The 27919-nt window shown below is 37.5% G+C and overlaps 1 protein-coding gene across 3 annotated transcripts; it reads right to left on the bottom strand.

Annotated features, from left to right (window-relative positions):
• Positions 1-597: 597 nt before the first annotated feature.
• Positions 598-16814, bottom strand: LOC145767339 (vesicle transport protein SFT2B-like). 3 transcript variants are annotated; one of them, XM_082579142.1, is made up of 5 exons: positions 16714-16814; positions 10270-10368; positions 6617-6778; positions 5844-5879; positions 598-2094 (listed from the first exon to the last, which is right to left on the bottom strand). In XM_082579142.1, exons 1-5 carry the CDS (start codon positions 16780-16782, stop codon positions 1966-1968), a joined length of 495 nt encoding a protein of 164 aa, XP_082435268.1. In that variant the 5' UTR covers positions 16783-16814; the 3' UTR covers positions 598-1965. The 3 variants fall into 3 exon arrangements, with proteins under 3 accessions (XP_082435268.1, XP_082435267.1, XP_082435266.1); XM_082579141.1 differs by lacking the exon at positions 16714-16814 and adding an exon at positions 15145-15514; XM_082579140.1 differs by lacking the exon at positions 16714-16814 and adding an exon at positions 12394-12503.
• Between the last annotated feature and the right edge of the window lie 11105 nt (positions 16815-27919).

Raw genomic sequence — 27919 nt, 5'->3', positions numbered from 1 at the left:
TGAACGGCTGAGGGTCGTAGTTATGCATGTCTAATTGTAGCCAATTCACGTCGCTACTTCACCAATCCTTGAACAACAGTATCTATCAAAAATAGCCTACGAAGCGTTGCAACGTACAATAAACTACTTGGTAGGTAGGCTACATGGCCAGGAGTTACGCTAAAAATAATTATAAGCATAATTCGTCAGTTCGCCTATCTCGTCACTTTGTTTCTAATCCTCTTGAGGTGAGGGATTGTACTTGAAGCTAAAGGACCAAAGTACAAGAGAACAGCTGCGTTTCTCTCAAATAGAACAGAAAAAATAAGCATCGTTCTGAAAAGGACAGAAAAAGTAGAGAATTCAATTATTTTAGGTTAGTACTTTACAGTTTACAAAACTCACAATAGTTCAGAACAAGGTAAATTAGTTTTGATGCATCGTAGCAATAATAACAAGGCAACTCAGATAATGGTAAAGACGCGTTCTAAATTGACATGATAAAAAGTCCGGTGGTGCAAAAAGTGAAGAGCAAGGGTATTACCAAGCTGGCAAATCAGTCTTTTGCATTGATTCAACGTCTGCAGACGTGTAAAAACGACTAATTTGCTGCCTGGGTAGTGGGTATGGTTTATTTTCAAGAGGTCAAATAAAAAATACTACTCACTGTATTTGTTAAACTATCACTATGATGATAATTTTTAAAACTGACATAATTTTGTGCTTCCAATTACTCAAAAACAAACCTTGTAAGTGGCCAAAGTCGCAGCCGAGATATTTAGTTAAGCCACTGTGATCAAATTGCACACAACACAGGGTAAGTAAAAAAGACACTTTTTCAGAACTTCAAGCAACAAAAAACTGATGGTAAATCTCGAAATAAAAATACCGTACGTACCGACAGCAAAATTCGTCATTTTTTCATTAATTCAACGTTGAATCAATGAAAAAAAATGACGGATTTTGTTGTCTGGGTCGGATCTTCGGCCAGGTGTCAAACCTACGATGCTTGATGTAAACAATTCGGTTATATGCCATGAAATTAAAACCAATCTATTTTCACTAGAGCAGTATAATGGTGAACATATTATATGACTTAGTCAAACAAACGAAAAGTCAACATCGTTGATTTTATAGACCAGATGAAAAATAATTTGATCTGTATTATAAATTCAAAACAGTTATAAAAAAAAAACACTACAAATTAAAAGCTGGTTAATTTGAGACTAGGATTTGTTTAACTGTTGCAATTCCAAAACAGATCAAGATTGAAAACACTGAAGCTACTTTAACACATTGAATGGTCTTCGCTCAACATACTTCACACATACTACAACCTCGTTTCAACGTTTCTAGACATTAATAGTTCATCGCTTGACAAGATCAGTAACATTAAGTCGTTTGGCTTTTGTGGCCTCACGCTTTAATACGTGTGCGTCTTAAATCTTGCAGGGTTTTTCCTTGCTCGTTGGAACGTATATACAGTATATCGTACATTGTAGCTGGTACTGTAATCCCCACGAGCATGCTTACGACAAAATTAAAACGTCATAATGCAATTTTTGAGATGACATAGAAAGATTAATGACAAACGTTGAAATAAAAACGAGTTGTTTCTCTACTCTCTGCACAAATTAGAGGCCTGAAACGTACACGAAGCAACTCATTTGTCATATCTACAAAAGCATCGAAGAAAACATAACGGAGGACCGAAGCTAAACTTTATGCAAATGAAAATCCACAGCGAAAATTCTAAGATTATCATCCAGGAGACTGCTATACAAACAGCATCCACAATTCTAATTTTGAAGTAAAAAAAACTGTTCGAAACATCATAATAATGTGATACCGTAATGCAGTTTGCTCCATTTATGAAGCAAAATATGTCGTTCTTACAATGACACGATTCAGACAGTCAACCTGGTGCGTCACATGAAATTTGAACAGTCCTCAACAACAAGTCTGAGCTGAGAGATCGCCAGCCCATTATGACAGACAAGCTCCAAAGCATTTCGTCACCGCATCGCGAGCGAAGGGAATGTAGGAGATAGAATACCAAGTGAAGGCCAGGAACTGAAGGATGCAAAACAAAAGCGCCAGACCCGGGATGACCCACTGGAAAACAAGGTGATATATGCAATAAATTGAGTTTCGCTTTTAGCAGCATTATCGTTGCTTACTTTACATTTCACAATGTAGATACTAACAACCAGTTTAAGCCTGATGCTGCGAGTTCGCTGGGGTAATAGCCTAGCGAATAGCACTAGCTTTCGGAACACAGGTCCCTAGTCATTAGGGTGTTACATTTTTGTACAACCCAGGGCAAAATCGTTCAATATATCATTTATTTGATGGGTTTTTGCACAAAAACTAGTCAGCACAAAAAATAAATTAAAAATATTTATATTTTGAGGTTCCACGCTCTATGGGTAATATTGGATAAAATCTAAAAAATTCAAAAAAATGCAGGATTTTTATGCCTGCTATTTCTTGGATTTATTCATGTGTATTAACTTTTTTTTAGCAAATGGGCTCTAAAAACAATAGTTTATAAAATCAAGTTGTTGTGTACTTATCTGGCAACCTAGAATATGAAATGATATCTTCACGCGTCACTAGAAATCGGACTAAAATCTTGGATTGCATTGGTTATCCAACTGAGTTACCGCAGCTTCAACTTCCTACTAATGGTGATGTAGCAAGAGCTTTCTTTTGGTTAAGAAATGAAATAATGCTTGATCAAAATACTGAAAAAATTCCTACATTTGTTGAAGTAAAGACATTGTTAGTACAAAATATCATTCAGTTGTGGGGAAAAGCTGGTCTGCCACATGTTAACATTGATCGTGTAACTCAAATGACGAAAGAACTTTTTGATCAGGTGAAAAAACTTCAAGCTAAGCCATTATCTCATCTAAACTCCCCAGCATATTTAATGAAAGTAGCTGCATTTCAGAGTAAACTTGAGAACTTATTTGATGTGAGTTCCTGTAAGTGCAAAATAACAGTTGAGCAGCAATGGCACAAGAAAACAGTATGCAAATGTGATTTTGAAAGGCGCATTCCAGTGCTAGAACCAGGGTTTTTAACTGACCTGAGAAATAGGAGAATACAAGTGATTGGTGGTTTAGATATTCAGGAAACTGAAGCAAATATGAGAAGAATTAGCAAATACAGCTGTAGAAACCATACACCAGAACCATGTAGAGTTCTTTATGGACAATCAATACAGGGAAGCAGTTCAGCAATTGATGAAACCGAGTCTAATGGGTAGTGATGATAATTATGAAATGGAAAGTGCACAAATCCAAGTTGAAGAAGATGAGGCTGGGCCATCTAATCGTACAAAAAGGTTAAGTGTTGTTAGCACAGATAACTGTATTATGGCGGATAAAAAACTGGCTTCAAATCGTTTATCATCATCACTATTGAACTCAGCTGCTGAAATATCTGGACATCCAGAAGCAAAACGATCCCATGTTACAGTTTATCGGCATAAGTTGGCACTGAGGAACACGTTGCTTGGTGAAGTAGAAGAAAAAATGATTAATGCTGTATACTATCAGCTATGCTTTGAGGGAAAGCGAATATTCAACAGAGAAAGACTTGTATGTTTGGCCAATTTCACTGATGAAGAAATCTTCATAGCTCTTAAAACTTTTAGAAGAAATGAGAGCGTTACCGGGGAAGCTTGCTTTTTGGCAATAAAGGAGTTGATCCAACCCAGCTTTTTCAAGAAGATTCTATGTGTTATGACAGATACAACATCTCTTAACACAGGACACAGGCGTGGAATTTGTGCAAGAATTTCACAGCATGTTAATAAAGAGTATGAGCATGATGTGCTGTTATAGGAATGCTTATTTCACATAGTCGAATTGTATTTGGGAGATGTTATTAAAGCTCTTGATGGCGATACAACATCACCGGAGTTATTGCAGCATGGATCGGTTTTTAACTTTATTTCGAAGATTTCAAAACATTATCTTCTGGCTAATAATTTGACCACCCCTAATTTAAAACCAACTACAAAAAGTCAACAGATTTTATCTGACTTTTTGGAAGCTGAGTCCACTAAACCTGCTTGCAAGAAATCAATTCGAGATGATCAAGCAGTTTTACTAGCATTGGCTTGCAATACATTCAGACAAGTTCCAAGTTCTTTCCAAAAATATTTATTTTACAAGCAGGAGACAGTGGGACATGCAAGATGGCTAACAACTGCAAATGGGTATTTGCGCATTTTATCATTTTGTCCATTTCAGTTGAATTCCTCACAACATGTTGTTCTGAACCAAATTTCCCAATTTATTGTTGATGTCTACACTCTAATGTTTTGTTCCATTTTTAAAAGACCCAGTGCGGTTGAAGGACCAGCCTTAATGCTTCTGGCAAGAGAATGGTCAGCTAGACCCCTCAAAGCTTTCTTTGATATCACCAGTAAATGTTCTCCTTGTATTTCATTGGGTGACGGAGGAATATGGCAAAGTTTCAAAAATAACCAAATGCCAAATGAAAGACTGATTGGGAATGTTAAGAAATCCTTAGAGGAAAAGAAAATCAAGGATAGCGATGATGACATGAGTGACGAAAAACTGAAAAAGATTGATACAGCGATCAGAGGATATGTTACTTGCATGACCACCAGTCTCGAATATCTGTAGGACACTTGATTTTTTTGTAATATTTCGTATATTTAAAATATACAGATACACTAGTGAATTGTAGAAGATGAGAGTTTGATATTATTTAGTAATACAGTGCATGTATTCAAGGGCGTTGATAGGACGTGGGCATTGGGCAAGGGGGGGGTCTTGGCCCCCCCTAGAATAATCAATATGATTGTGAAACGTACTATTTCAATAAGAAATGCCCCAAATTTTCCACTTAGCCATGACCAGAGGTGTAAAGTAATGAAAGTAATTCTACTTATGTAGATTACATAAGTGGCGCCCCCCTAAAAAATGTCAAAATTACAAAAAACGCCCCCCCCCCCCTTAAAAAAAATTCTGCCGACGTCTTTGCATGTATTAGCCCATGTCTATGTTTCTTACCAGGACAGATTCGATAACATTACTCATACTGTTACTGTGTTGTTCATATGATAAAATCGCCAATATCGGGTGAATCGTTAACGCAAGTGTGGAACCTCAAAATATTATTTTAAGTGAAAAATATTTTGACATAGTTTGTTTGAGTGCATTTCCCACCAAACAAACACTATATTGTAGTAGGTTTGAAAAAATGTAACACCCTACTAGTCATGTGGCCAGAGGGAACATGTGAATTCGTTCTAGAATATGACTAGGGAGCTGTGTTCCGAAAACTAAGTGCAATTCGCTATTGCCCCAGCGAACTTGCAGCATCAGGCAAAAACAGGTCGTTAATATCTACATTGTGAAGTAATGTGATAGATGTTGGAAGGTAATCTTGTTTTTATACTGGACTGCATTTTTTCGCAATACAACTAAGAATCATTTCCGATTAACTAATTATTTACAAAGGCAGAAGGTCTAAATTCAGTAAAATTATTATTTTCTTATCAATATGTGACACTGGAAAGTTTTTTATGGTACACCACCAACATTAAAACAACGTGAAAACAAATCTAGTAATGCATATTCTTCAACCAGTTTTTTAACCTCGTGTTATTATACTCGCAACAACATACAGCAAACCAATCAACCAATCTTGTACTTCGTTTGGTGGAAGTTTGAATAAAAGATTGTCAACTCAACTCACATTTGTCGAAAAAACAAAAAAACAACCCCTAATTCAATTCTATTTTGTATTATTCCAAGTGATATCGCAGCTAAACCAGTAGACTATCCCGAGTAACTGTTCAATTAAACCACACAACTCACCCAAACGGCGGCGCATATGGTAAGAACCATCATAGCCTGAAAGTAAAAAACAAGATTAAATAAAACGGCTTAGGTTTGCCTTTAACAGGTTTGCTATGCGATTTCTTCCCATTGTTTAGATTTAAAAAATATTCAGCTTACTTCAACGCTATCACAATTCATGTAGGCTATTTGCATCCTCTGAAAAACTACAACAACCAAAACCAAATCTGATTAAAAAACTTCACAAGTGCGAAGTTCAGATACAGGACAATAGCTAACATGCTGTTTAACCGCAAATGTCTGCCATTTCCAGTTTGTTTTTGTACATTACGCTAAATGCCCTGTTGTTGTTTGGTTTTATGTGTTTGCAAGCAAACAACCTAGCTCACATTGTAATCTTGTATTGTTTTTTTTTTCGCATGTGCTGATGATGCAAAATAAAAGAACTTCTTCTTCTGCCAATGCCAAGGCTTAGCCAGCAACAGTAGTCCAATCCAAGTTTATTGACTGTTTGCAGGTCCAGTTTTGTCAGTCATGTCTAGAGGCATACTAGTTACCAGAGGTTGAAGCGAAAATAGCAAAATCTTGAAATGTGGAAAATGAATTGTAAAAATTTGTATTACCGGTACACCATATCGTTATAAGAACAACAAATATCATTATAAAAACAACACCATATCTCATATGGCAACACCACAAACATATGAGTACAGAATAAGACTGTGTGACGTGTCCATTTTGGATCTAGTTATTCACAAAATTTACAACATATCAGCCAACCAGGAACTCACCAGCAAAGTGATGGTAGCAAATATCCGAGTTTCTTTGAACATGCCTTTTAACTGATTCATAGGTCCACGGAGAAAAAGTGTGCTCCCAAGTGCAGTGCAGGTGCCGGCGGTATATAGGACGGCAAATCCAACGTAGTTTAAAAAGAAAAGCAATATAGTTCCCTGTTGGAAATAAAGGAAAGTTTAAAATCAGTAGCAATGCATTGGGAACACTAAGCAAAGTTAATGGGAGCAAGTCTTTTAGGCGCTGACAGTTAGGCGCTGGTCTAATAGGCGCGCACACTGTGGCGTCTGGATATTTAGGTGCGGAGCACTGTGGCGCCCGGTCATTTAGGTGCTATTCCTAGTAAAGTATGTAGATTGTATCAGCATGGCAGCTTGCCAGAAAATTATATCATGGCTTCCGTGAGTGAAGCTGCTTAAACCGGCAATGCTTTTCACACAAAATGTTTCTCGAACAAAAAGACTGTAGGCTAAATTACGTAAACTTTTTGCTTAAAATTTTCCAAATTTTCTCCATAATCATTCTGCTGTACCTCCTAAAGCATTGCGCGCAAAAACGAAGTAAAATTTTTCTCATGTGCAGAATTGTTTTGGCATTCGATTAAACTACATATATTTTCAAATTATTTTATCATGCTTGGGTAATGGGTAGTAAAGATTATAATGAAGTACACTTTTCTGCCAACTTTTAATTTTTTTAGAAATTAGAAAAAACACCGTATAGAAAGTTGCCAGTTGTACATTGAATGTTTTAAATTTTATTGCAAAGCTTTGCATCTTCAGATAGCTGAAGATGTATGCTTTCATTTGATGTCAAGATTGTGCGTCTACGTCGATCACATGAGATGTTTTTAGGCGTAAATACAACAGATTTGTGTGAAAAATGTCTGGTTATTTAGATTAAACGTCTTGACCTCGGTGGTTGCGAAAGAGTTAAATCAAATAATAACTACACTAAACATCAGTAAAAAAATCATACCTTAGCCTATATTGAAGCGGGTGGTTAAAATTTTTGTGTGCAGTGCCTGACTTTGCAAGTAGCCTAGGCTACAGCAAAGAACCCACAGCAAGCTCTTTTGTTTGAGAAGGTAGGCTACACGAGGTGGAAGGATGAAGATTTTTATTAAACAATTAATAAATACGAAAAATGCGCAATCAAACACTGCAACGTATACATGAAGCCATCAGCAGCAATTTTTTCACGATTACGTGAAGTTGAAATAGTCGAAGCTGCCATATCAAACTTTGCTTTGTGATGTGGCAAACTTTTCGGTGCAAATGAAGTGCTCAGATCCAACATCGGCTTATATGCAGGGCAATTAGACCAGTAGACCACCTGATCTCCACAGGACATGTACTTCTGGAGTAGAACTTGCCGGTTTAAAGGCGCAGCTTTGTGCAATCTGTTACCTTTAATAATTACTTCTACTTGAGACAGATAGATCGTGTGGAGTTGAGGTGCGTGAAAACGCTCTACTACTCTTGATATTAGCACATTTTTACAGGACATTTGCAATGCATCCTGAACACAAGTTGCAGCCAGATGGAACTTTACTTAATCTGTTATCTTTCGCAATTACTTCTGTTCGGGATGGATTGGCCATGTGACGAGAACGCGTAAGACGCTCTACTACTGTTCACATGAATACATTTCTACAGGGCATATAGGCTACACCTTGGCTACAAGTTGCAAGCATAATGGTGGGACTTTGCTCGTTATTAAACCTAGTCGGAGTTTTGACGGAAAACTAAGTTACTCTTCACTTAAGCCTACCGCCCGGTTGAATACAGGCTACGGTACATTTTTTACTGATGTTTAGTGTAGTTATTATTTGACCTAACTAAAAGTGAACTCATACATGTTCGGAAACTTGAATAATTTATTGATAAAGCTTTCGCCGACGCAAACCTGGACTAACAAGAAATAAATGCTGAACACGCGCATTAAAAAAACAACATATTTTTCTGTTCAATATAACATTTTATGTGAAAATCATTGCCGCTTTAAGCAGCTTCACTCACGGAAGCCATATGTAACATATTTTTCTGTTCAATATAACATTTTGTGTGAAAATCATTGCCGGTTTAAGCAGCTTCACTCACTGAAGCCATGACATATTTTTCTCTTCAATATAACAATTTGTGTGAAAATCATTCCCGGTTTAAGCAGCTTCACCCATATATTTTTTCTGTTGAATATAACATTTTGTGTGAAAAAGCATTGGCGGATTAAGCAACTTCACTCACTGAAGCCATGACCAACAACGCACACGCATTAACAAAACAATATCTTTTCCTGTTCAATATATTATTTTGTGTGAAAAGCATTGTCCTACGCCCCTACCTGCTAAGCTGATACAATCTACAGACTTTACTAGGAATAGCACCTAAATGAACGGGCGCCACAGTGCTCCGCACCTAAATATCCAGACGCCACAGTGTGCGCGCCTATTAGACCAGCGCCTAACTGTCAGCGCCTAAAAGACGTGGACCCAAGTTAATGAATACAAAATACTGGATGCTTCTGAATAGGTTTTGCTAACTAAAGATCCCAAGACCGAGAGCTATACAAGCTGTGACTACTTCGCGCAGTGGTTTCCAACCTGGGGGTCGCGAGACGCTTGAAAATCCAGTGTATCGTTTTCAATGATTATCATTTTTTGCCAGAAAAGATCAAAAACTGTGTTTTTTTCGTAATCGACTTGAGATTACTCTATTGTTCAAGCATTCAGACATCGCAAAGGTTTTAACAGTAGGAAAGTATTCAATATTTTTCACCTAGCCTAGTTCTTGTACGTTGCATATTGCAGTGTGTACTGTGCTTATTGCAGTGTGTGCTTTTCACACTGAAGCTGATTTTAAAAAATTGATAAAAGGTTACAATAAATTTAACCGCTGAAAATGCATAAGTGTAGTTTATTCACATTATTCTTTCTCCTATAACCTAGCCAAGCTTGATAGAAAATGGAAATAATAATTCGGAGGGATGTCATGAATGCAGTAATAACATCGCGAAAAGGCGTTTTTGGGTTCAGAAGTTTGGATTAAAACAGTGAGACGAGACATAACTGGATGTCGGCAGTAATCAAACTTAGTTAAATGTTGCATTAAATATGCTTTTGTTGAATGTTTTTACGTGGGTCGTGAGGCTACGTTGATTGCTCTGAGGGGCGGCGGTACAAATAAGCTTGAAAACCCTTGACTTGGCGGAACTATCGACATTGTATTCTAAGAAGTGGAGTATTTTGTGCTTCGAATGTGCTGGGTCACTCACAGGAATGGTTAATTTATTGTCTAATGTTGCGAATATGTTATTTTTGACACGAACAAAAAAATTTGAATATTTGCAAACCAGACATATTACGCGGTTGAAACCACGCGCAAAAAGTTAATAAAATTAAGCAACACCGATGCGATGAACTGGGTTACATTGAATATCTACAGGTGAATAATTGCATTGTAACACCAGTGCTGTATTACCACAGGGGAAAAAAATTGCAAAAACATAAAATGTGCTTGTTACAACAGCAATCATGAAGCGAAGGTATTGATAGACTTAAAATCAAGGAAAACAAACATTGAAACAACATCGCCTAATTTGTAGCTGAGCCAAAAGCAGCATTGAAAGCTTATAGGAAAGTGTGACTCACGATAATAGATAAAATAATTCCAAACACGAAGCAAATCACAAATCCTTTGATCCTTGTCTCCCAGCTCAAGGAAGGACACATGCTCTCACCTCCGCCGACCTGAAGAAGAGGAATAAGTGAATACTGAATACAATGCTTGTGTACACGCGGAAGATACTGGCGTTAATTAGAGCTAATATCCCAGACAGCAAAATTCGTCATTTTTGCAATACAGTATATCGATTCAACGTGTGCAAACGTTGAATCAATGTAAAAATGACGAATTTTTCTGTCTGGGGAAACTACTACTGTCTTAATGAGGAGATTTCAGAACGTCTTTTGTAATGAAGGGTTGAATAGCTGTAAAGACTCCATCAAAGTAATGCGACACAAAAGCTAAGCTGGTTTGATTTTGTCATTTCAACCATTTTACTACAAGTTCCTGTAAAACTGCAACAACTACATAACAAATGAATAAACGCACAGTGACACAAACACGACCAACCAACTCCATCATAGAGGTGAGTGTTAACTCAGTCTTAAGTTAAACTTGGGCGCATATAAAAGTGTCAGCAATAAAATTACAGTTTGCTTCGGCAACACGGTTATTTTCTACTAGTGTACTACTATCATACTTGTGCTAAATTGTTGCATTATCAAGCACATCACTAAAACTTCAGCAAAGCATGATGAATTAACCAGAACCATAACAGTTCTGTGAGTGCGGAATGGCCCGTTTCGGCGAGTCCGATTCGGCGAGTCCAATTCGGCTAGTCCGATTCGGCGAGAGCCCTTTTTGGCAAGTTCCCTATTCGGCGATTTTTTGAATTTTTTTTTAAAATTATTGGATACCATAGCCTAAATATCATTGCCGTTTTAGGGGTTGGGGTTAGAGGTTGGGGTTAGAGATTGGGGTTAGAGGTTTGGGGGTTAGGGTCTTATTTCAATGTTTAGCGATGTTAAAACGATGTAAAAGCGGCAATAATAATTAGGCTACGGTACCCAATAATTTTTTTTTAAAAAATCAAAAAATTGCCGAATAAAGAACTTGCCGAAAAGGGCTCTTGCCGAATCGGACTCACCGAATAGTAGCAGATCCCTGTGAGTGAATCAATTATTTATGGCACAGTCAGATAAAGTTTATTATAAAACTTCGACAGGACTGCACATGCCCAAATAAAGCGTGTGATAAAAGCAAGTAAAAAATCAATTCACCAACAAACAACCACAAGAAACTAGCGAATAAGAACTAAAAGAGTGTATGTTTACAACATTAAGTTGAGCATGCCAAACAAGCACATGAAACAAACTTTTCATTCAGAACGTGGACATTTGGAGAAAAAAATACCGCATACTGATGTTTATGCTCGGAATAGCCCGTTTCGGTGAGTCCGATTCGGTGAGTTCCCTATTCGGTGAGAGCCTTTTTCGGTGAGAGCCCTATTCGATGATTTTTTTTTAAATTGTTGGGTACCGTAGCCTAATTATCATTGCCGTTATAGGGTTAGGGGTTAAGGGGTTAGGGTCTTATTTCAACGTTTAGCGACGTTAAAACAAAGTAAAAACGGCAATGATAATTATAATTAGGCTACGGTACCCCATCATTTTCAAAAAAATCACCGAATAGGCTCTCACCGAATCGGACTCACCGAATAGTAGCAGACCCGTTTATGCCATATGCTGACATTGTCTTTGGCGACTATGATTGCAAGAATTATATGAGCAGGAAAACTTATTGAATTAACAAATTTGAATTTATTTTTACATCTGTACCTTTTTTCCAAGTGGACTTAAAATTGAAGAAAAGTTTAATTACAGGTGCCGAGTACCTAGTTTCACAAAAACTAAGAGCTCAGAAGAGGAAAGAAGTCAGGTTAATAGAACCATGTTAAGCTAACTAATAATTAACTCCAAGGTAATTGAAGCTGGAAAGCATGCTTAGGATGAACTCAACAAGCAATGTTATTAGCACAAAATTAAACATTGACTAAACATTCTTTTGTAAAAAAAAAGTGTTATGTAATTTTATCTCAGAGGGGAAGCATTTAAAGACAACACAAAATGTTAAAAAAAAATCAAATTAAAATGAAGGATTCATCAGTAAATGTCCATTTTGAAGCACCACACGCTTTTATTGAAACTTACATTCATTCCTAAAATATGAGCTTCTTCATCGTTACGTTCTTCGCCATTTAATACTTTCCTCAGTGAATCCATAACTACACAACTACTTAATTATTATTACAACTAATTCTGTTTTATTTTAAAAATACATAAACATAATTTTGGGCATGCTTTGCACTAATATAATACAGCAGAACAGAAAAATGTTTAGATTTTAAACCTTTCTTTATAATTCTAGGAACAGTGGTTTGTATGTGGTCTTGTAATTAATATGCATATGCACAGTGGCGCGGGAACTATATTTTTCTAGGGGGGGCTGAAGCTGTCGAAGTGTTATCAGCTTCTGGGGGGCTTCGCCCCCCAGACCCACTTATGTGGGAGAACATTTAAAACTGGTAGCCTAGTGGGCATTCGGGCACATCCTGTTTTAAAAAAACGACGCTAAAACACACACATTGTAAATTGTAACAAATGAAGAACGGCAAACAACAAAAAGCTGTTCAGGAAATTAAAATGAAAACGAACAAATTAGAAAGTGATATAAAAACGACATTTTGTGAAAATGCGCTCTCACACGCTTCCGAAGAACGATTTTTGCTCAGGTGTTTTCTCTATGAACTGTGTCATGAGTTCTTTGACATCGACAGTGTCCAAAATGTTTGGTGGACATGCATCAACGCAAGTTGAGTAGCCTACTGTGAGTCTTTTTTGTGTCATTAAGCTTCTCAAACACGTTTTCAGGCGTCTTAGAGCAGAAAAAAAAAAGTTGTGATGATGCAGCTGAAACTGAGAAGCAAAGGAAGAGCACCACGAATTTTCGCGCTTTTTTGAAAAGATCTAGTGTTTGAGGGTTTAGTTGCTATAGTATCTCAATTCTTAACCTTTTGAACGGAGTTTGCGGTTTTTCCACTTACAATATCGCTGAGCAAAGTAAGTTCCGTTTTTAGGCGATCTTTTCTGATGGCATCGGGTAAGCTGATCTCAATTTCAGATCTTTCCTCACCGTTTGCACAGCTCAGAAGGGCCTTCTCTCTGTTGGCTGCTGTAAGCAGGTTTGCTTGGTCGAATCTTCAATCAAGCTCAGCTTGAACCAAATTAAGGGCTTTGATGTATTGCCGTTTCCACGCTTCTTCCCCCGCAGACGACAAAGCATCCGATTCCTCTGTGTTTCGAAATCTTGCTGGAGTTTTGCTCACTCGGGGATCCTTTGGCGTCTTTAGATTATTGACAGAAGCAAAGACGTTTGCTGATTCCATAAGCTTGGAAACGGATTCATCTTTTCTGAGATTTTTGATCCGTTCGCGAAGAATGGTGATTGATTCCAAAGCTGAAGAAGCAAAAATCTTCTTGCTTTGGAGCTGTCTTGTAACGGCTTCTGCAGGCTGAAAAACTTCACCGCTGCCTGCAGGTAATCGCAAAATCAAACCGCATCGTGCGTGCTTGTTTTACCAAGCCGAAATTGTTTGCACGTGCGCCTCCTCTCATTGCACTTGTATCTTCTGTCATGTCGGTCAGACATGACAAAGCAATATCATGTATTATATTATTGTAATGTTCAGAAGTACGCATGAAATGTAAATATTGCAGAATGATGTCCAATAAACGATGGACCGCCGTATTAGTAGGGAGGGTGGCTACTAGTAGGCCTACCGCTACTGCGAGGTAGGCTATAGCGCCCTAGTCCCTATGATTGACGACCCTTTATTGCGAATGATAGCGCGACCACATGTAATAGGAACTCGATTCATCGTAGCAATTATTGTTCGAAAAAATGTCTGAAAATATGTTATGTAGGCCTACCTTAAATTGTCAGAATTTTCTAGGGGGAGCTGAAGCAATTATAGAAAATTCCAGGAGGGGCTGCATTTGCTCTAGGGGGGGGCTGTAGCCCCTTGAGTGCCCCTACTTCCCGTGCCTAGGGTTACAAAATTCCCGGGAATTTTCAGAATAAAATATTTAACAAATGTTTTAAACATAATAAATGCCAAATGAAAATTCCCAATATTCCCAATATTTCCAGGTCCTTCAAAATTCCCGAAAAGTTTCCAAAATTCCCGGAAACTTTCCACCCCTTTACAACCCTACCCGCGCCCCTGCATATGCATTCTTTAGATGTTAATATCAAACTAATGCTCGTGGGCCAGAAAGTATCGCAGAAACGTGTACCCCAACAAGATTTTTCATGCACAGTACAGTACACAAATGAAAGAAATCACAGCATTTTCAATAATTTAACATTGCTTATATATACAAGTAAAGAACGCTGGTTTGTTGCACCCCACAGAGCAAGCTAGGATTCCAACAAATACTGGTGGCATATATATGTCTTTTGAACTGATATTTTTTTTGCGAAAGAAAATAAGATTTCTTGCGTAATGCTCTAAATTCACTGTACTTTGGTAAAAACTTTGATATTGGTTTTGTTAAGTGCTTTAAAATTATTTAAAATTATGACAAGCACCCTACCGGGCCTACAGTGAAGGCATGCAAGTTGTCCAATAATATTTTGAATAGCATTTACAATTTTATACTGATACAGTAAACCAAACACCATCATATTTCATGCAAAAAAAAAGCAACTTGATTATGGAATATGCCTAAATTTTTCTTCAGTCAAAAGCTACAAAGAAGGGATTTTTTACTGCTATGCATGACATGATTAAAAAGAAATTTTTACAGCACAAGAAAACTAAATGCAAATCATAAAAAATAAACACATCTAATGGTTTTCAAACTGAAAATGAAGGAATGTGGTGCTAATTTCAAACTTACACCATTTCCCAAAAACTGGGATTCTTCATCATCTTCTCGGCCATTTAACACTCGTCGCAAAGAATCCATGATTCTCACTGAATACCAATGGTTACTGCCCAGTATAAGCGATTAAAAATAGTATATAATGCTTTTTCAAAGGCTTAACTTTCACCTTTTACTGTACGCTATTACAAATACAGTAATGTTCTGTTACGGAATAAACCTTTTTGTTATAATATAATGTGCTGAAAAGATGATATGCCAAGCAGCAAGTTACTGACAGAGTTTAATATGATTTCTTATGTCAAGTGTTATTTTTCAGAGTAGTTACTAGCTTTGTGCAGTGTTGCAGGCAGTGTGTGGTGAAACGCACATATTGCAGACGATCATGCTGACAAGCTTGTTTCCCATAGAACCTCAATTGACACAAAAATGGTAGAAAAGCTTACTAACGTTAAAAAGAAAAAATGGTCAAGCAGTCAAGCTATACATTTAAACAACATTTTAATGCAAAAAGTGTTGAAAAAGTTTACATGTAGAGACTAGTAGAGAGTGTGTATTGTTTAAGCAAAATTGAGCAAAACATAGCATCAAAAACGATAATTGACAGGTTAATAAGAAAAACAAAAACAGGTAAACATTATTTACCCTGTTAGATCAATGATGTATTTACCTACCCTGAAATAACCACAAACCATATCTTAATTTTTGAGCCCAAACTCATTCTCACATGTTTTCCTGCATAAAAAGCTGCTGTTTTAAAAAGCTAACTGAGCAGCAGTCATACTCATAAAATGATATGCTAGCCTACCAATAAGAAGCTAAGACAGCATAACTGTATCCAACTAAATACAAAAAGCTATCACTTCCAGGAAGTTATGCAAGAAACCCTATTGTGTCAAAACCTGCTGTAAGCAATTCATTCAATTGATTTTCTTTGCCTGTCAATACCGGCTTTTGTGGACATCAAAATATCGGTTGTCAAAAAGTCAATCATAGCAATCAAACCAGCCATTTCACACATATCCATCAAAAATAAACAAACAGCATTGCAACAACACTTAACTCAAAAAATTGTAATAATCAGAGTAACATTAGCATATATCGAAAAGTAAATATTCATATTATTATTCATAGAAGAACGATATTTATATATATAAATTATCTTTTAATTCTGCAATTGTAAGAAGTTGGTTTGATTGCAACCTAAATTAAAATTAAATAAGAATTCTGTACAGCAATGTTTTGTAACTATCGCATACGTACTATATGATAGCAGATCAATAAACAGTTCAATTTAGTGAGTTTTGTTGACGAAAAACTGAACAACAATCACAAACAAATAGCTTAGTTCACAAAACAAGGATGGGAGGGAAAGACCAAAATGTCACTAAAATCAGCTGCCACCCAAAACAAACAAACATAAAAGAGTTCAGAATTTCAGTATGGGAAAACTTTAAGGCTTCTTCACGTAAACACAGCTAATTCTAAAGCTACACCACCATGACAATTCACTTTTTTTCAGTGACAGTATGTACACAAGACAACACCAATGACAGTCTACAGCCCACCTCAAACACCACTCACCGCGGCAACAAGACCATACTCTCCGCCATCATCTTCTTGCCCATTTAAAACCTTTCGTAATTTTTCCATTGCGTAATTAACAACCTTTCACTGGTGCTATTAACCTAAATATAATAAACAGGATGATCATGGTCAGATTATGGGGCTGGTAGGCCTGCAGGCTGCAAGCTCAAGTGTTACAAACATGGCCCACAAATTACCCATAAGCACCATAACTCTGTCAAATTACCAATAAGTCCTGTCAAAGTATCCTACGTCTGGCCAAATTATGCATAATATGTACCGGTACACATCAAATTATTCATAAGCACCTTAGGTCGTCGTCGTCTGAGCTCCTTAGGTAATTCTGAGCTCCTTAGGTAATTCTGAGCTCCTGAGCTCCTTAGCACCTTAGGTAATTTGACGCAACTTATAGATAAATCGACCAGATTTATAATATAGGTAAATCGAAGGGACTTATGGGTAATTCAACGAGCTCATGAGTAATTCAGCCAAACTTGTAATTCGACGTCACTTATACTATTTATAGGTGATTTGATGTGGCTTATGGGTAGTTATGGTGCTCGTGGGTAAATCGTGAGACCCCAAACAACCACTTTCTATTAACAATTGACATGATCTTTGTAGAAAAACTGTGGGGCTTCAGTTTAAAGACATTATATACCACTACTCGTCAACCCCAACATATTTTGTAATGTTAGATTACAAAATTAATTGCTGCAGCCAGAATAAAATCACAAGGCTCATTTTAGTAAAAGTGTTTCTTTGCCTGTCATTTTAGTAACCAAACTTACTAATATTTTTTTTGCCCAGAAATGATAGGCCAATGTGTGTAGATTTATTAACAAAATAGTAAGGTTGTAAGTACTCCTACTGGCCTTCTGGTTCTTGTGTTTTTTTTTGTCCACAGAAGTTCTACAGAGTCTGCAGAAGTTTTTCCATCCTCTTCGACCAATCGCCATCTTTCGGTGAAGCGGTGGCCATGTGCTCCAACCAGTTGTTTTATAGCCTATCAATATCTTGGACTGGATCGTCATGCTATTGTCTGATTGTTTATCTATTTTTCTAACATGCCAAATTGAATTTTTTTTTTTGTTATGGTTTAACGTGTAAAACATACGGTAACCCAAATTTATCATATTACTGTGACATGCCACTACTACATCCCAGCTGGCGAAGCCTGTCGTTTTTGCATTAATTCAACGTTTGCTAACGTTGGATCAGTGTGGAGGTGACGAGTTTACCTGACTAGGGTCTAAAATTATCGATCTATCAACGCAACTTTTATCAAAGCACGCTTGATACCTTCAAGATATAACTTCCCTGGGTATAATTAAATTTCCGCAAAATGATGATGTTGTGTTTGCTAGTTTGTTTTATTTATTTTTGTCATTGTTTTCATGTCGTCAGGTTATAGCCTATCTATTTTGTGAGTCGTGCAAGGCCTATGGTGCGTTGCGCTTGAAATGGCTTTGCCCGTCGCCCCGTGGTAGGATTTCTTTGTGGAGTTTTCTTTGCCTGCCTTGCTCTTTTTTGATATGAGCTAAACGCATCAAGACGTGTTCCCCTTACGACCATCAGCACTCTTGATAACGCACCATGGCCGATCTTCATAGCAACTGTCCATACAAATCTTAAATATATCAGCTAAAGATATGTAGGCTAATAAAGCTATAGCCTAAATATGTGTTGTTTATTTATTTATTTATTTTTTTGTAACTTTTTCTTTTTTTATTTCCCCTTTATATCTTAAATTTTTCTGAAGGTGTTGCGACCGTGCCAAATTTTTTTCAACTCAATAACTTACTTCGGTCTCAAGCACGTTTTAACGTTCGCGTTTTGTCGCTTCTACCCTTTTCTCGACCTTTGCTATGTTGACGTGTATTGTTTTGATATGATGGTCAGAAATAAAAACAACTGAACTGAACTGCTCATGGAAACAGTTTTAACGACTTTATTTTGTCTGAATCATAGCAACAGATATGCCTTCCCAACATAAGTAGCAAAAAAAGCCTCAAACATAGCCCACTTCCTCTTGAAATAGTTGTTATGGAAAACCAAATTCCTAATGTGCGATCTATCAATTTTTAATAAGTGAAAGCTCTAAATTTACAAAAAAATTACAACCTGACCCTGTTACAAGCGTTGCCAGATGCTTCTCAGATTTCCAATAGGAAATGACAAATGCAAATGACAAACTCTAGTTTAATATTTGCATGGAACAGTGGCATAAAAGTAGCCCAAGATCAGACAAAAAATACTTAAAGACTATATTTTTCAGTTGGTTAAATTATAACCTTTAAAACATCAGCTTTGCAAAGTTATGATGCTTCATAAGTTGGTTGGTTTGGTTGTTTTTGAATTTTTATCCTCGGACTGACAAAACCCAGGGATATCTAGAGAAGGGGATATGAAGGCTCGCAGCGATTGCCTTATTCTCATGACACTACCAGGGGGGGTAGTTTGTAGTGCTTTAAACATGTGGTTCTTTTTAAAATCTTAGAAAGTTTTGCGGTGCAGCTGATACAGTAAGCTACAGAAGACAGTTAGCAAATGTTACTCGGAGCATATTTAAAGAATATTTGTTTGGAAAGACAGTTGAAAAGTTACATGTAAGCTGTTTTTTTTTAACAAAACCTTTGCAGTTGGCTAGATGTAAAGCAAGTATATTGGTGGTTGAATTAACAAGCAACCATGAGCATGCGGTGAATATCCAGGCCTGATGCTAATAGCGCAATGCAAGTTATCATAACAAGATCTATTAAACTACTATCGGTGGCAATTGTCATTTTCAGATTATTTACGATAAACAAAAGCCCTTCTATTGTCAGACGTAATAAAGTCTTCGTATCCCCTTCTTTAGATATCCCTGACAAAACCTTCATAGGTTATTCCTGGTAGTTTCGCGGCCTGACACAGGGCCGGTTACCGAGATTGGCAGAGTAAAGTTCAATCAATCAATCAATCAATGTTTTATTTGTCAGTAACAGGAACATAGGTAGCCTACATGTTTGAAATATGCAATTAATATACACAATGCAAAGTTACACAAGCTCCCATGCCGACAGGGAGACAACGAGACGACCATAGTAGTAGACGGTCTACTAGTCAATTGCCACCCTACGGAAATGACGATTTTGCCATTTAAAATAAGCTTACAAGAGAAAAATAAAATAAAACGTTTCCGCCCTTCAACATACGCACCAAAAAAAAAAAACATATTTAAGATAACGTAGGCCTAAGCACAAAATTCCAAGAAGCAAGCAGAGATTAATCAAGTTTCCGACTGAACATTGTATTGCATAATAATGAAACTGGCAAGTTGGTTTCCATAACATATCACTTACGATACACTGTAGCTTTGTAAAATTAACGTTTTGATCTCTGTTTTGAAACAATGAAATGATAAGTTTTTTAGCCTACTTGGAACCTCTGACCAGACCATTGGTCCCAATACCTGCATGGCAGTGGTGCCGAAGTAGGGGGGGATGGGGGGGATATATCCCCCCCCAATATTTTGGCAGCATCCCCCCCAATAATTAAGAAAAAAATATTTGCTATAAAGTTGTAGCCTACTTCGATTTAGTTGTGTGCAATCATCTTGCATTGTTGTTGTTTTTCTTTTATTGATGTTTGATCACAGGTCTAAATTGTCTTAGATTTGACGCTAGCTAATGAAGGACCTTCATTGAAGGTATTAAGGACGAGTTGGACCAGGCCACCGGCCACGGCACTGCAGTAATGCTTATGAGGAGACTCATTGTTTTAATATCCTGTGCAGGCCTTGTGTCGTTGGTATGCAATGGATTAATCTCCTGCGTTTAATCGTAGCTCCTAACTATAGTGTCTGCTGTTCTAATCTAAAAGAGCTTAGCAGGCATTGTCCGAGTTGGAAAAACCTCTCCATTCTCAAATACTTCAGCTGATTAAGATCCTCTTAGTTTTCCTGGTAAGCTCTGCTGCTGCAAGAGGTCATTTTCCAATCTGCATAGATTGAAAACCTTTCTGAGAAATACTTTGGGACAAGAGAGGTTGAATGCTAATATTATTTGCTGCATTCACCAAAATATTCTTAATGACATCAGCATAAATGACATTTCTAATGAGTTTTCAATGTGCACTACCGTAAGACACAACATGTTCGGTTGTAACAAGTTCTTGTTAAGTGTTTGAAAGTTATTATTTTTGTCATAAATTTGCAGATGTTCTTCTGTAGTTTCGATTGTTTTCAGTGTCCTGACTAGTGACTTTGTCTTATAGTGCACTAAGTGTAGTGATTCTAGTGAAGGAGAGGACAAGAAGAAAAGTATAACTTCTGTGTTTTTTTGAAAAACTAAGTATTCATTGGAAGGTCATAAGTTCGAATCCTGCTGGAGTTACCAATTTTTCTTTGACTGCTGCAAGAATAAGAAACAAGCATTCACAAGTGCACTGGTAGCACTTTTATCTCCATGATTTCTTATCTGTACCGTATATTATGCTGTTAGCAGCTAATTTACCCAGGTCCGGTGATTGTTTAATAAATTTAATACCTGTACCACTAAAATTGTGTACAAAAATTTGCATCCCCCCCCAATGTTCAAAAATCGTCTAAAATTTGATAAATTGTTGAATTATCCCCCCCAATCCTAAACTAACTTCGGCACCACTGCTGCATGGACTTTTTGCCAAATTCTGTGTTTGATCTATTTATAAAATAGTTGTTGCTTGTTTGATATCTTGTGTTATGCTGATGAACGGATGAAGCATTTGTAAATAAATCACAATACGTAGACGGATACTGATTCATATGAACTTTGTACATGTGTTTTTTTTATTTCTATGTTACGTAGGCCTACGTCTTTTAGTTTCAAGATGTTCATTTTGAAAAATAAAGAATTAGTGTGAGCATAGTAATTTTGTTTCGTAATTATTCTTATAACCTTTTTTTGTAATTTTATTAATGGATCCAGTAGGCTACATTGTCACAGGCCTTTCCCCAACTTGATATACAATATTGCAAATGACAGTAAATCAAAGCGTGATACACATCTTTTAAAGTGTCTGTGTGGACATAATTTCTGAGTTTTAGCAACGCCCATGAACCTTTTGCTGCTTTTCCGCAAATTTTTGTCTATGTGATATTTCCATGTTAATTTGTTATCTATGTAAACGCCAAGGTATTTTATTTGATCTTTTTGTTGCTTGTGTTACCAATGTTAATGTTAAAAATTTTTATTTGTTTTTTATTTGTTATTAGGCTAGCATGTATTCAGTTTTTGGAAATTTAACGATAATCTATTAAGCTTCAACCAGTTGTAAACTTTTTGCATTTCGGCATTCACATTGTTCTGCAAATTTATTTCACATTTGTCGCTCATCGTAAGATTGGTGTCGTCTGCAAATAGTTTAACATTCATGTTTTTTGAATTTGGTAAGCCATTTATATAAAGTAAGAAAAGAAGGGGTCCCAATGTTTTCCTATTGTTGAAGTATTGTTGCCAGGGAATTATACCATTCATTAGGTGCCGCTGAATGGAGAGCAGTCCTAAAAGTGCGTTGCTCAAGCGCACACCCCGAGAGTCGAACCAGCGCCGCTTGATCTTGAGCCGGACGCGTAACCACTGAGCTAACGGGGCGGCATAAGTGGGTCTTCATTTGGCCTAAGCATAGGCTATTCTAATAGGCTATTGAACAATGTCTATTGTAATGGTGTCCACTGTCCATCTGTTAACCTATATGCTATTCATCATTAGGCCGAATGTTCATTGGAAAATCTCGTAGGCCTATAGGCTACAATCCTATGAAGCTAACATTTAATTGAAAGTTACTAATCGAAGTATTAGTCTTGCTTGTGACTTCTTTTTGACCGTAATCGATTTGGTTAAATTGTTGATTAGTTTGAATAGTTTCATAACTCAAACTATTCTTTTCAGGGTGGCAACTGACTAACTTAGTTGACAGTATGGTCGTTTCGTTGCCTCCCTATCAATAACAAAACCTAAACATTGTAGGCCTATGTAGGCTATTACTGTGTTATGTCACTTTTGTGTTTTGGTTTTTGATAAATAAACAATTGATTGAATGATTGAATTTGAAACTTACCTGTCGTTGGCACGGTCTGTGTTTATGGGTCGTCCATCGTCAAAATCTAAATAAGTGATTTTCAACCTTCCTTGCAAAATCGGGAAATAAGAAAACTTCAAGTCTAGATTTGGAAATAAAATGTCTGTCTTTTCGAACAGCTTTCGGGTGTTCAATGCAAACGAGAAAGCGATTGTCAGTGACATCTTCTGCGTCTGCAACAACCGGGAAAAAGTAGCTAAAGTTTCTTCTGCTCAAGATTTGCTGGCAAAACTCCAGTTTGTAGCCTAAATTAGGCCACAAAGAACTGATTCGGATTTGACTAACGAGACTTTTTCACCCAGCAATTTATTTATTGTGGCGTTAGCTTTTTCATAAAAACTTGAAAGATAACACATGGTTTGTTTTGTTTGTTTTTAAGTCTTTCATAGGCTATCCTCGGACTGGCAAGCGCAAGGATAACCTTTGATAGGTTATAGCAGGGTTACTCAACTAATGTTAGCAAAGGTCCATTTTGACAAGTTGAATATTTTTGCAGTCCGGTGAATATTTTATATGCAACCATGAAAATTAAACAACCAGTAGCCTACGAGCACCGAAAAACGTTTCAGGTAGTCTATGTAACACGACTTGGATTTTTGTCTGACACAAACAAAGAAATAAAAAAGGAAAAAATGTATTGTGTTTTTTTGTAGTGTAGGCCTAGCTGTGTGGATCGCACATCAGAGAAGACGACAAAGCATTGGGGGGTCTGGGGGCGAAGCTCCCATCTCCTTGGATAATCACAAAAAATTGCTTTTCCCTAATGGAAATCTGTTTAAAGAGGCCCTAAAATGTGACAATGAGGTTATTCTTCTTCCAGAAGCCCGAGGTCCACCTTCAACACCCAGAAGGTCCGGATTCGGACCGCGGTTCCCCAGTTGAGTAGCCCTGGGTTATAGGTTTGATAGATCAATAACTTAGCCTATATAACGTTTGATAGCCATAGGTTATTCCTGGCAGTTTCACATACCGTATACCCGTACTTGTAGCCTAAAGCACAGGTTCTCAACCTAGGGTTGGAACCTAGGGGAAGGTCGGGACCCATGATCATGGTGGGAGCCATAATCCACCCCCGTTTTTTTTAATATAAAGTACTTTTTTTGCATTTTTTGACGTCATTATATTTTTTATGCCTGGATAACTTTCCCACAAACCTTTGGTCAAAATTGTGCTAAAAATGGAGGTGCAAAGAGGATTTATAGGTTTTGGGTTAAAAAAGTAAATTTTTTTGGCTGATTGTGTTTTAAAATAACTCCTTTGTTATGCAAGAAATGTTCATGAACTTTTTTGTAGTGGTAGGTGATGTATTTATGATGAGATTAAGCTGAAAGTTTTTTAGATAGCAATGTTAGTTTTTTTTCAGCTGTTGTTTCATTTCTGAACGATCAGGTAGGGAGCCTTGAGTCACCTTGTGTTGGGACCTACGAGCCATGACAAGTGCCTGTGATAGTAGATGTTAAAGTGTCATATGACATCATTTTTTTGCTTTCACACCTTTCCATTAGGATATATCACAATTCTGACTTTTGTTTCGTTTGCAACTATTAATTATGCTATTTCACATGAAAATTCTGACAACTCATCCCAAGGAATCATTTGAAAATTCTCCATCGCTTATTTCTAAATTTAAAGCTTGGAAGCTGGCTTGAAGATTGATTTCACACATAAATAATACAACTATGTTTTAGAATTGTATTTTTGATATGGCGAAGTGATTTCTTTGCTAAAATACATTTTTTGGCTTATCGCAATTGTGGCTTATCGCTCCCCACATGTGGGGTGCGATAACCCGCTTGGCGCGTGTTTATGTTTTTAAGCGTAAATTAAACATTTGCTGAAATAATAACTTGTGCTTTTGCTGTAGAGTAGGTAGCACTACAAGGCATTGCAAAACCAAATTTTAGAGAAAAATATTGAGAAACGTAGAAGATATGCATCTAAAAGAAAAAAGTGGCTCGCAGGTCCCGACCTTCCCCTATATTAAATTAGGCTACAATAAATTTCGATTGTGTTGGTAACAAAAGAAGAGAATAATAAAAATCAAAAATAAATCACCACAGCCCACTGTGGCATGAAGCAGCTAATCCGTTTTCGGGATTTTGCTCTTCGGTGCCACAAACCTAAGTTGTTTCTAGTAGAACACAAAGGACGACTTGCCTTCGCAGAGCAACCCAACATCGGAAGCTCCCACTCTCGACCAACGGGTGTGAAGAGTAGTCACTCTCCCCCACACCCCCTGCCAAAAACACCTTTTCAAAAATCCGTAACTTGACGGTGCCCACTACGAAACGACGTGTGTAAGCTACCACCAAGAACCGTGTTTACAAGATCATATGTAAGAAATGCAAGAAAACTACATATAAGCAGCACGACCCGCCTGAAAGATTACCTTAGTTCTAAAAAGTTCGGTCTTTAATCATGAAAACAGTGCCTCGCCGACTTTGAATTTAGCCTACAATCATTAGGCTTACCATAGACTACCAGAGAGAACGACGCTTAATTGCTAAGGAAAAAATACAAAACAATGACGCAAAATTATGTGAAGACATTTAGCAGATAGGAGGCGATCACAATTGACAGCTATCCTTCGTCTTCGAGGCTTCTTGTTATGTTAGTTTTTCACTGTTATCATGCACCGCATACATTATATTTGGGCAATTTCTATAAAAGCGTGCAGATTTGGGCAAATTTACGTTCTGCCCCCCCAAAATGGTTTGGTCTCGTACGGCTATGTAGCCAATTATTTAATTTCGCAATAGAATGATCGTGGATTAACTGTCGAATCAAAGAGTGGCGCAAAATTAGGTCAACGCGTCATAGCCTAATCGCCACTGTTGCATTGCGCGGGAATATTTGTTATTGATGGAATATATCCATCTGCGATCGCCAGCGCTGTAAGTCTTGTTTGTAATTCCCGAAGTTTATTTTAACAAAGTCTTAATACGAAGTGCTAATTTACATCGATTGGCAATATTGTCGTTTTTATGTCGATTCGATGTTGTCGGACATTGAACCGTTGTTAAAAAGGAGAACTAAGTTAGTTGACATCCGAGGAGAAAACATTTTTTGATCATATTTTGCAAAAATTATGCTTCTTTTAGTAATGTCCTTCACATCATTGAAATACTTATTTTATTACCTTGCCGTCATCGTCAACACAGTCATGTCGAACGTTGTTTTTCGTTGCTAAAAAGAATTCTAGGGGAGTGGCGAACTTCTTTAAAATCAGCCACATTGGATACACTCGTGCGAGTGTCGTTTGAATAGTACTGGATTACAATCCAGATAAAGCAGTTATTGCGTGGTGCAACAATTCTATTGTAGGACGTCGCCCAGGCCCAGACTTCAACAACGCTTAGTGATCATTTTTGCATTGTTTCAAGTTTAATTCTATTTACTTGTGCTATCGTTACTTTTGTTTTGTATTTTGGCCTCAAAGCACGCAGATTTGGCCCCCGAGAAGGAGCTCCCGGTAGGCCACGATGGCTGCGAAAAAAAAAAAACGAGTTTTAAGGCCTGTACTGAGTGGCAAAATTTTGTGCCGTAAATATTATTTTGAGGCAAAAATGAAACATTATAATTAGGCTAAAAGCGAATAGCAGAAATTGTTATAGGCTATTGCAAAATGTGCTGTAGCTTACATGACTTTAAAAGGGCACCATTGCCCCCCCTGCCCCTCCATCTGCAGAAAAATCGAGGGCAGGGGGGCATTCGCCCTCCCTGCCACCCCCCCCCCCCCCCGCTTCCGGCGCCCCTGCTTCGAGGGTGACTGTCTTTGCATAAACGATAACAGGGATGTTTTAAAATTGATCACAGGTTGTTGTATTAGGGTGGGAGCTGACTTAATTGGCCATGTGGTCTTTCATTGCCACAGCAATTATCGCAAACGATGTTGTGTTTGCACTCAAAGCTCAATGATTCCTTGTTCTGTAACAATAAAATCTGACTGCACAGAGCGCTCCATTCACCGGATGGAATTCATTTATTGTAGTTATTAATAAGATCAAGTTCAGACCAGAATTGCTCAAAAAATCTGAAAATGCCAACCAATCTTCACACGACTTCTAAGCGCTAGCCTATATAGCCAGCCTACTGTTGCGCTATTTTATTTGTTTGCGTTAAACTGTATGCCAATTATTTTTTCTGTATCTTTTTTTGGTTTGTTAATTTGAATATGGGCATTCTTGTCTGGTGCAAATAAATAATAACAATTACGTGCGAGAAACCCGTCTTGTTGCACCACAATCTCATTGTGACATTGCCTATTCAGTTCTTGTGCCGTTATTACAAAAGCAACTTTGGTAGCCTATTTGCGGCAGTCAGTTCTTCAAAGATTTCATGGTTTTCGGATTTTTTGAGATCCGCTTGCAAGATTTTCGCTCTCCAGGTCCAAGTAGTTCCGTTTGCATTTTTTTGCTTTTACAATGTTTTTATCTCATTGTTCTTTCTACTATTTATTTTTACGATCTTACGTTCCTAATACCTCTTTAATTGTGTCCTTACCTGGGCCGGAGTTAGCTGATGGGGGGCCCGGGGCACTTTTAGATCGGGGCAAAATTTTTTTTGCGCCTACGGCGCGAAAAACCACCTCTACGTATACAGTAGCATTAATCCAGCACTGCACAGCATTTTGCAGAAACTTGAAAGGCTGAAAGAAAAAAAATAATAATAACACAAAATCACATTTTTTCCACATTGGGTGGGAGGAGCCTTCAAAAGGGGGGCCTGTGGCATCTGCACCCTCTGCCCCCCCTAAATCCTGGCTTGCTCCTTACTGTGTTATTTGGTTTATTGAACGGTCATGAACTGTTTTATCAGCATTCACAACGCACGGTACAATAGAATTAACACTACGAGAAGAACACAATAAACCTACCAAGATCAGAGGCCTCAAAGAACCGGCCTGCTGCACCCGCGGCGACGTGAAGCGGAGTAATTTTGGAGGGGTGATGCATCCGGAGGAACGTCCACCAGTTTAAGTCGCGGGGGCCAGGCTGTGGAGTCGAGGTGCTATAAGTGGAACTTGTGGAAGTAGAGTGTAGATCGAAAATTCGCGAACTTTTGGACACATCTGCTAAATCTAGAATGGCGGAACAGGCTA

This window comes from Aplidium turbinatum, chromosome 3 (assembly GCF_918807975.1).
Source record: "Aplidium turbinatum chromosome 3, kaAplTurb1.1, whole genome shotgun sequence".
NCBI classification, from domain to species: Eukaryota; Metazoa; Chordata; class Ascidiacea; order Aplousobranchia; family Polyclinidae; genus Aplidium; species Aplidium turbinatum.
This window is presented reverse-complemented; position numbering and strand designations above follow the sequence as displayed.

Excerpts from the sequence above, each read along its gene's own strand:
- LOC145767339 (XM_082579140.1), bottom strand. The coding sequence starts at position 12,465 with ATGGATTCACTGAGGAAAGTATTAAATGGCGAAGAACGTAACGATGAA. Across the intron at positions 5,880-6,616 it reads TTGCTACCATCACTTTGCTG|GCTATGATGGTTCTTACCAT; the intron begins GTGAGTTCCTGG and ends TTTTACTTTCAG. Across the intron at positions 2,095-5,843 it reads CCATATGCGCCGCCGTTTGG|TGGGTCATCCCGGGTCTGGC; the intron begins GTGAGTTGTGTG and ends CTTGTTTTCCAG.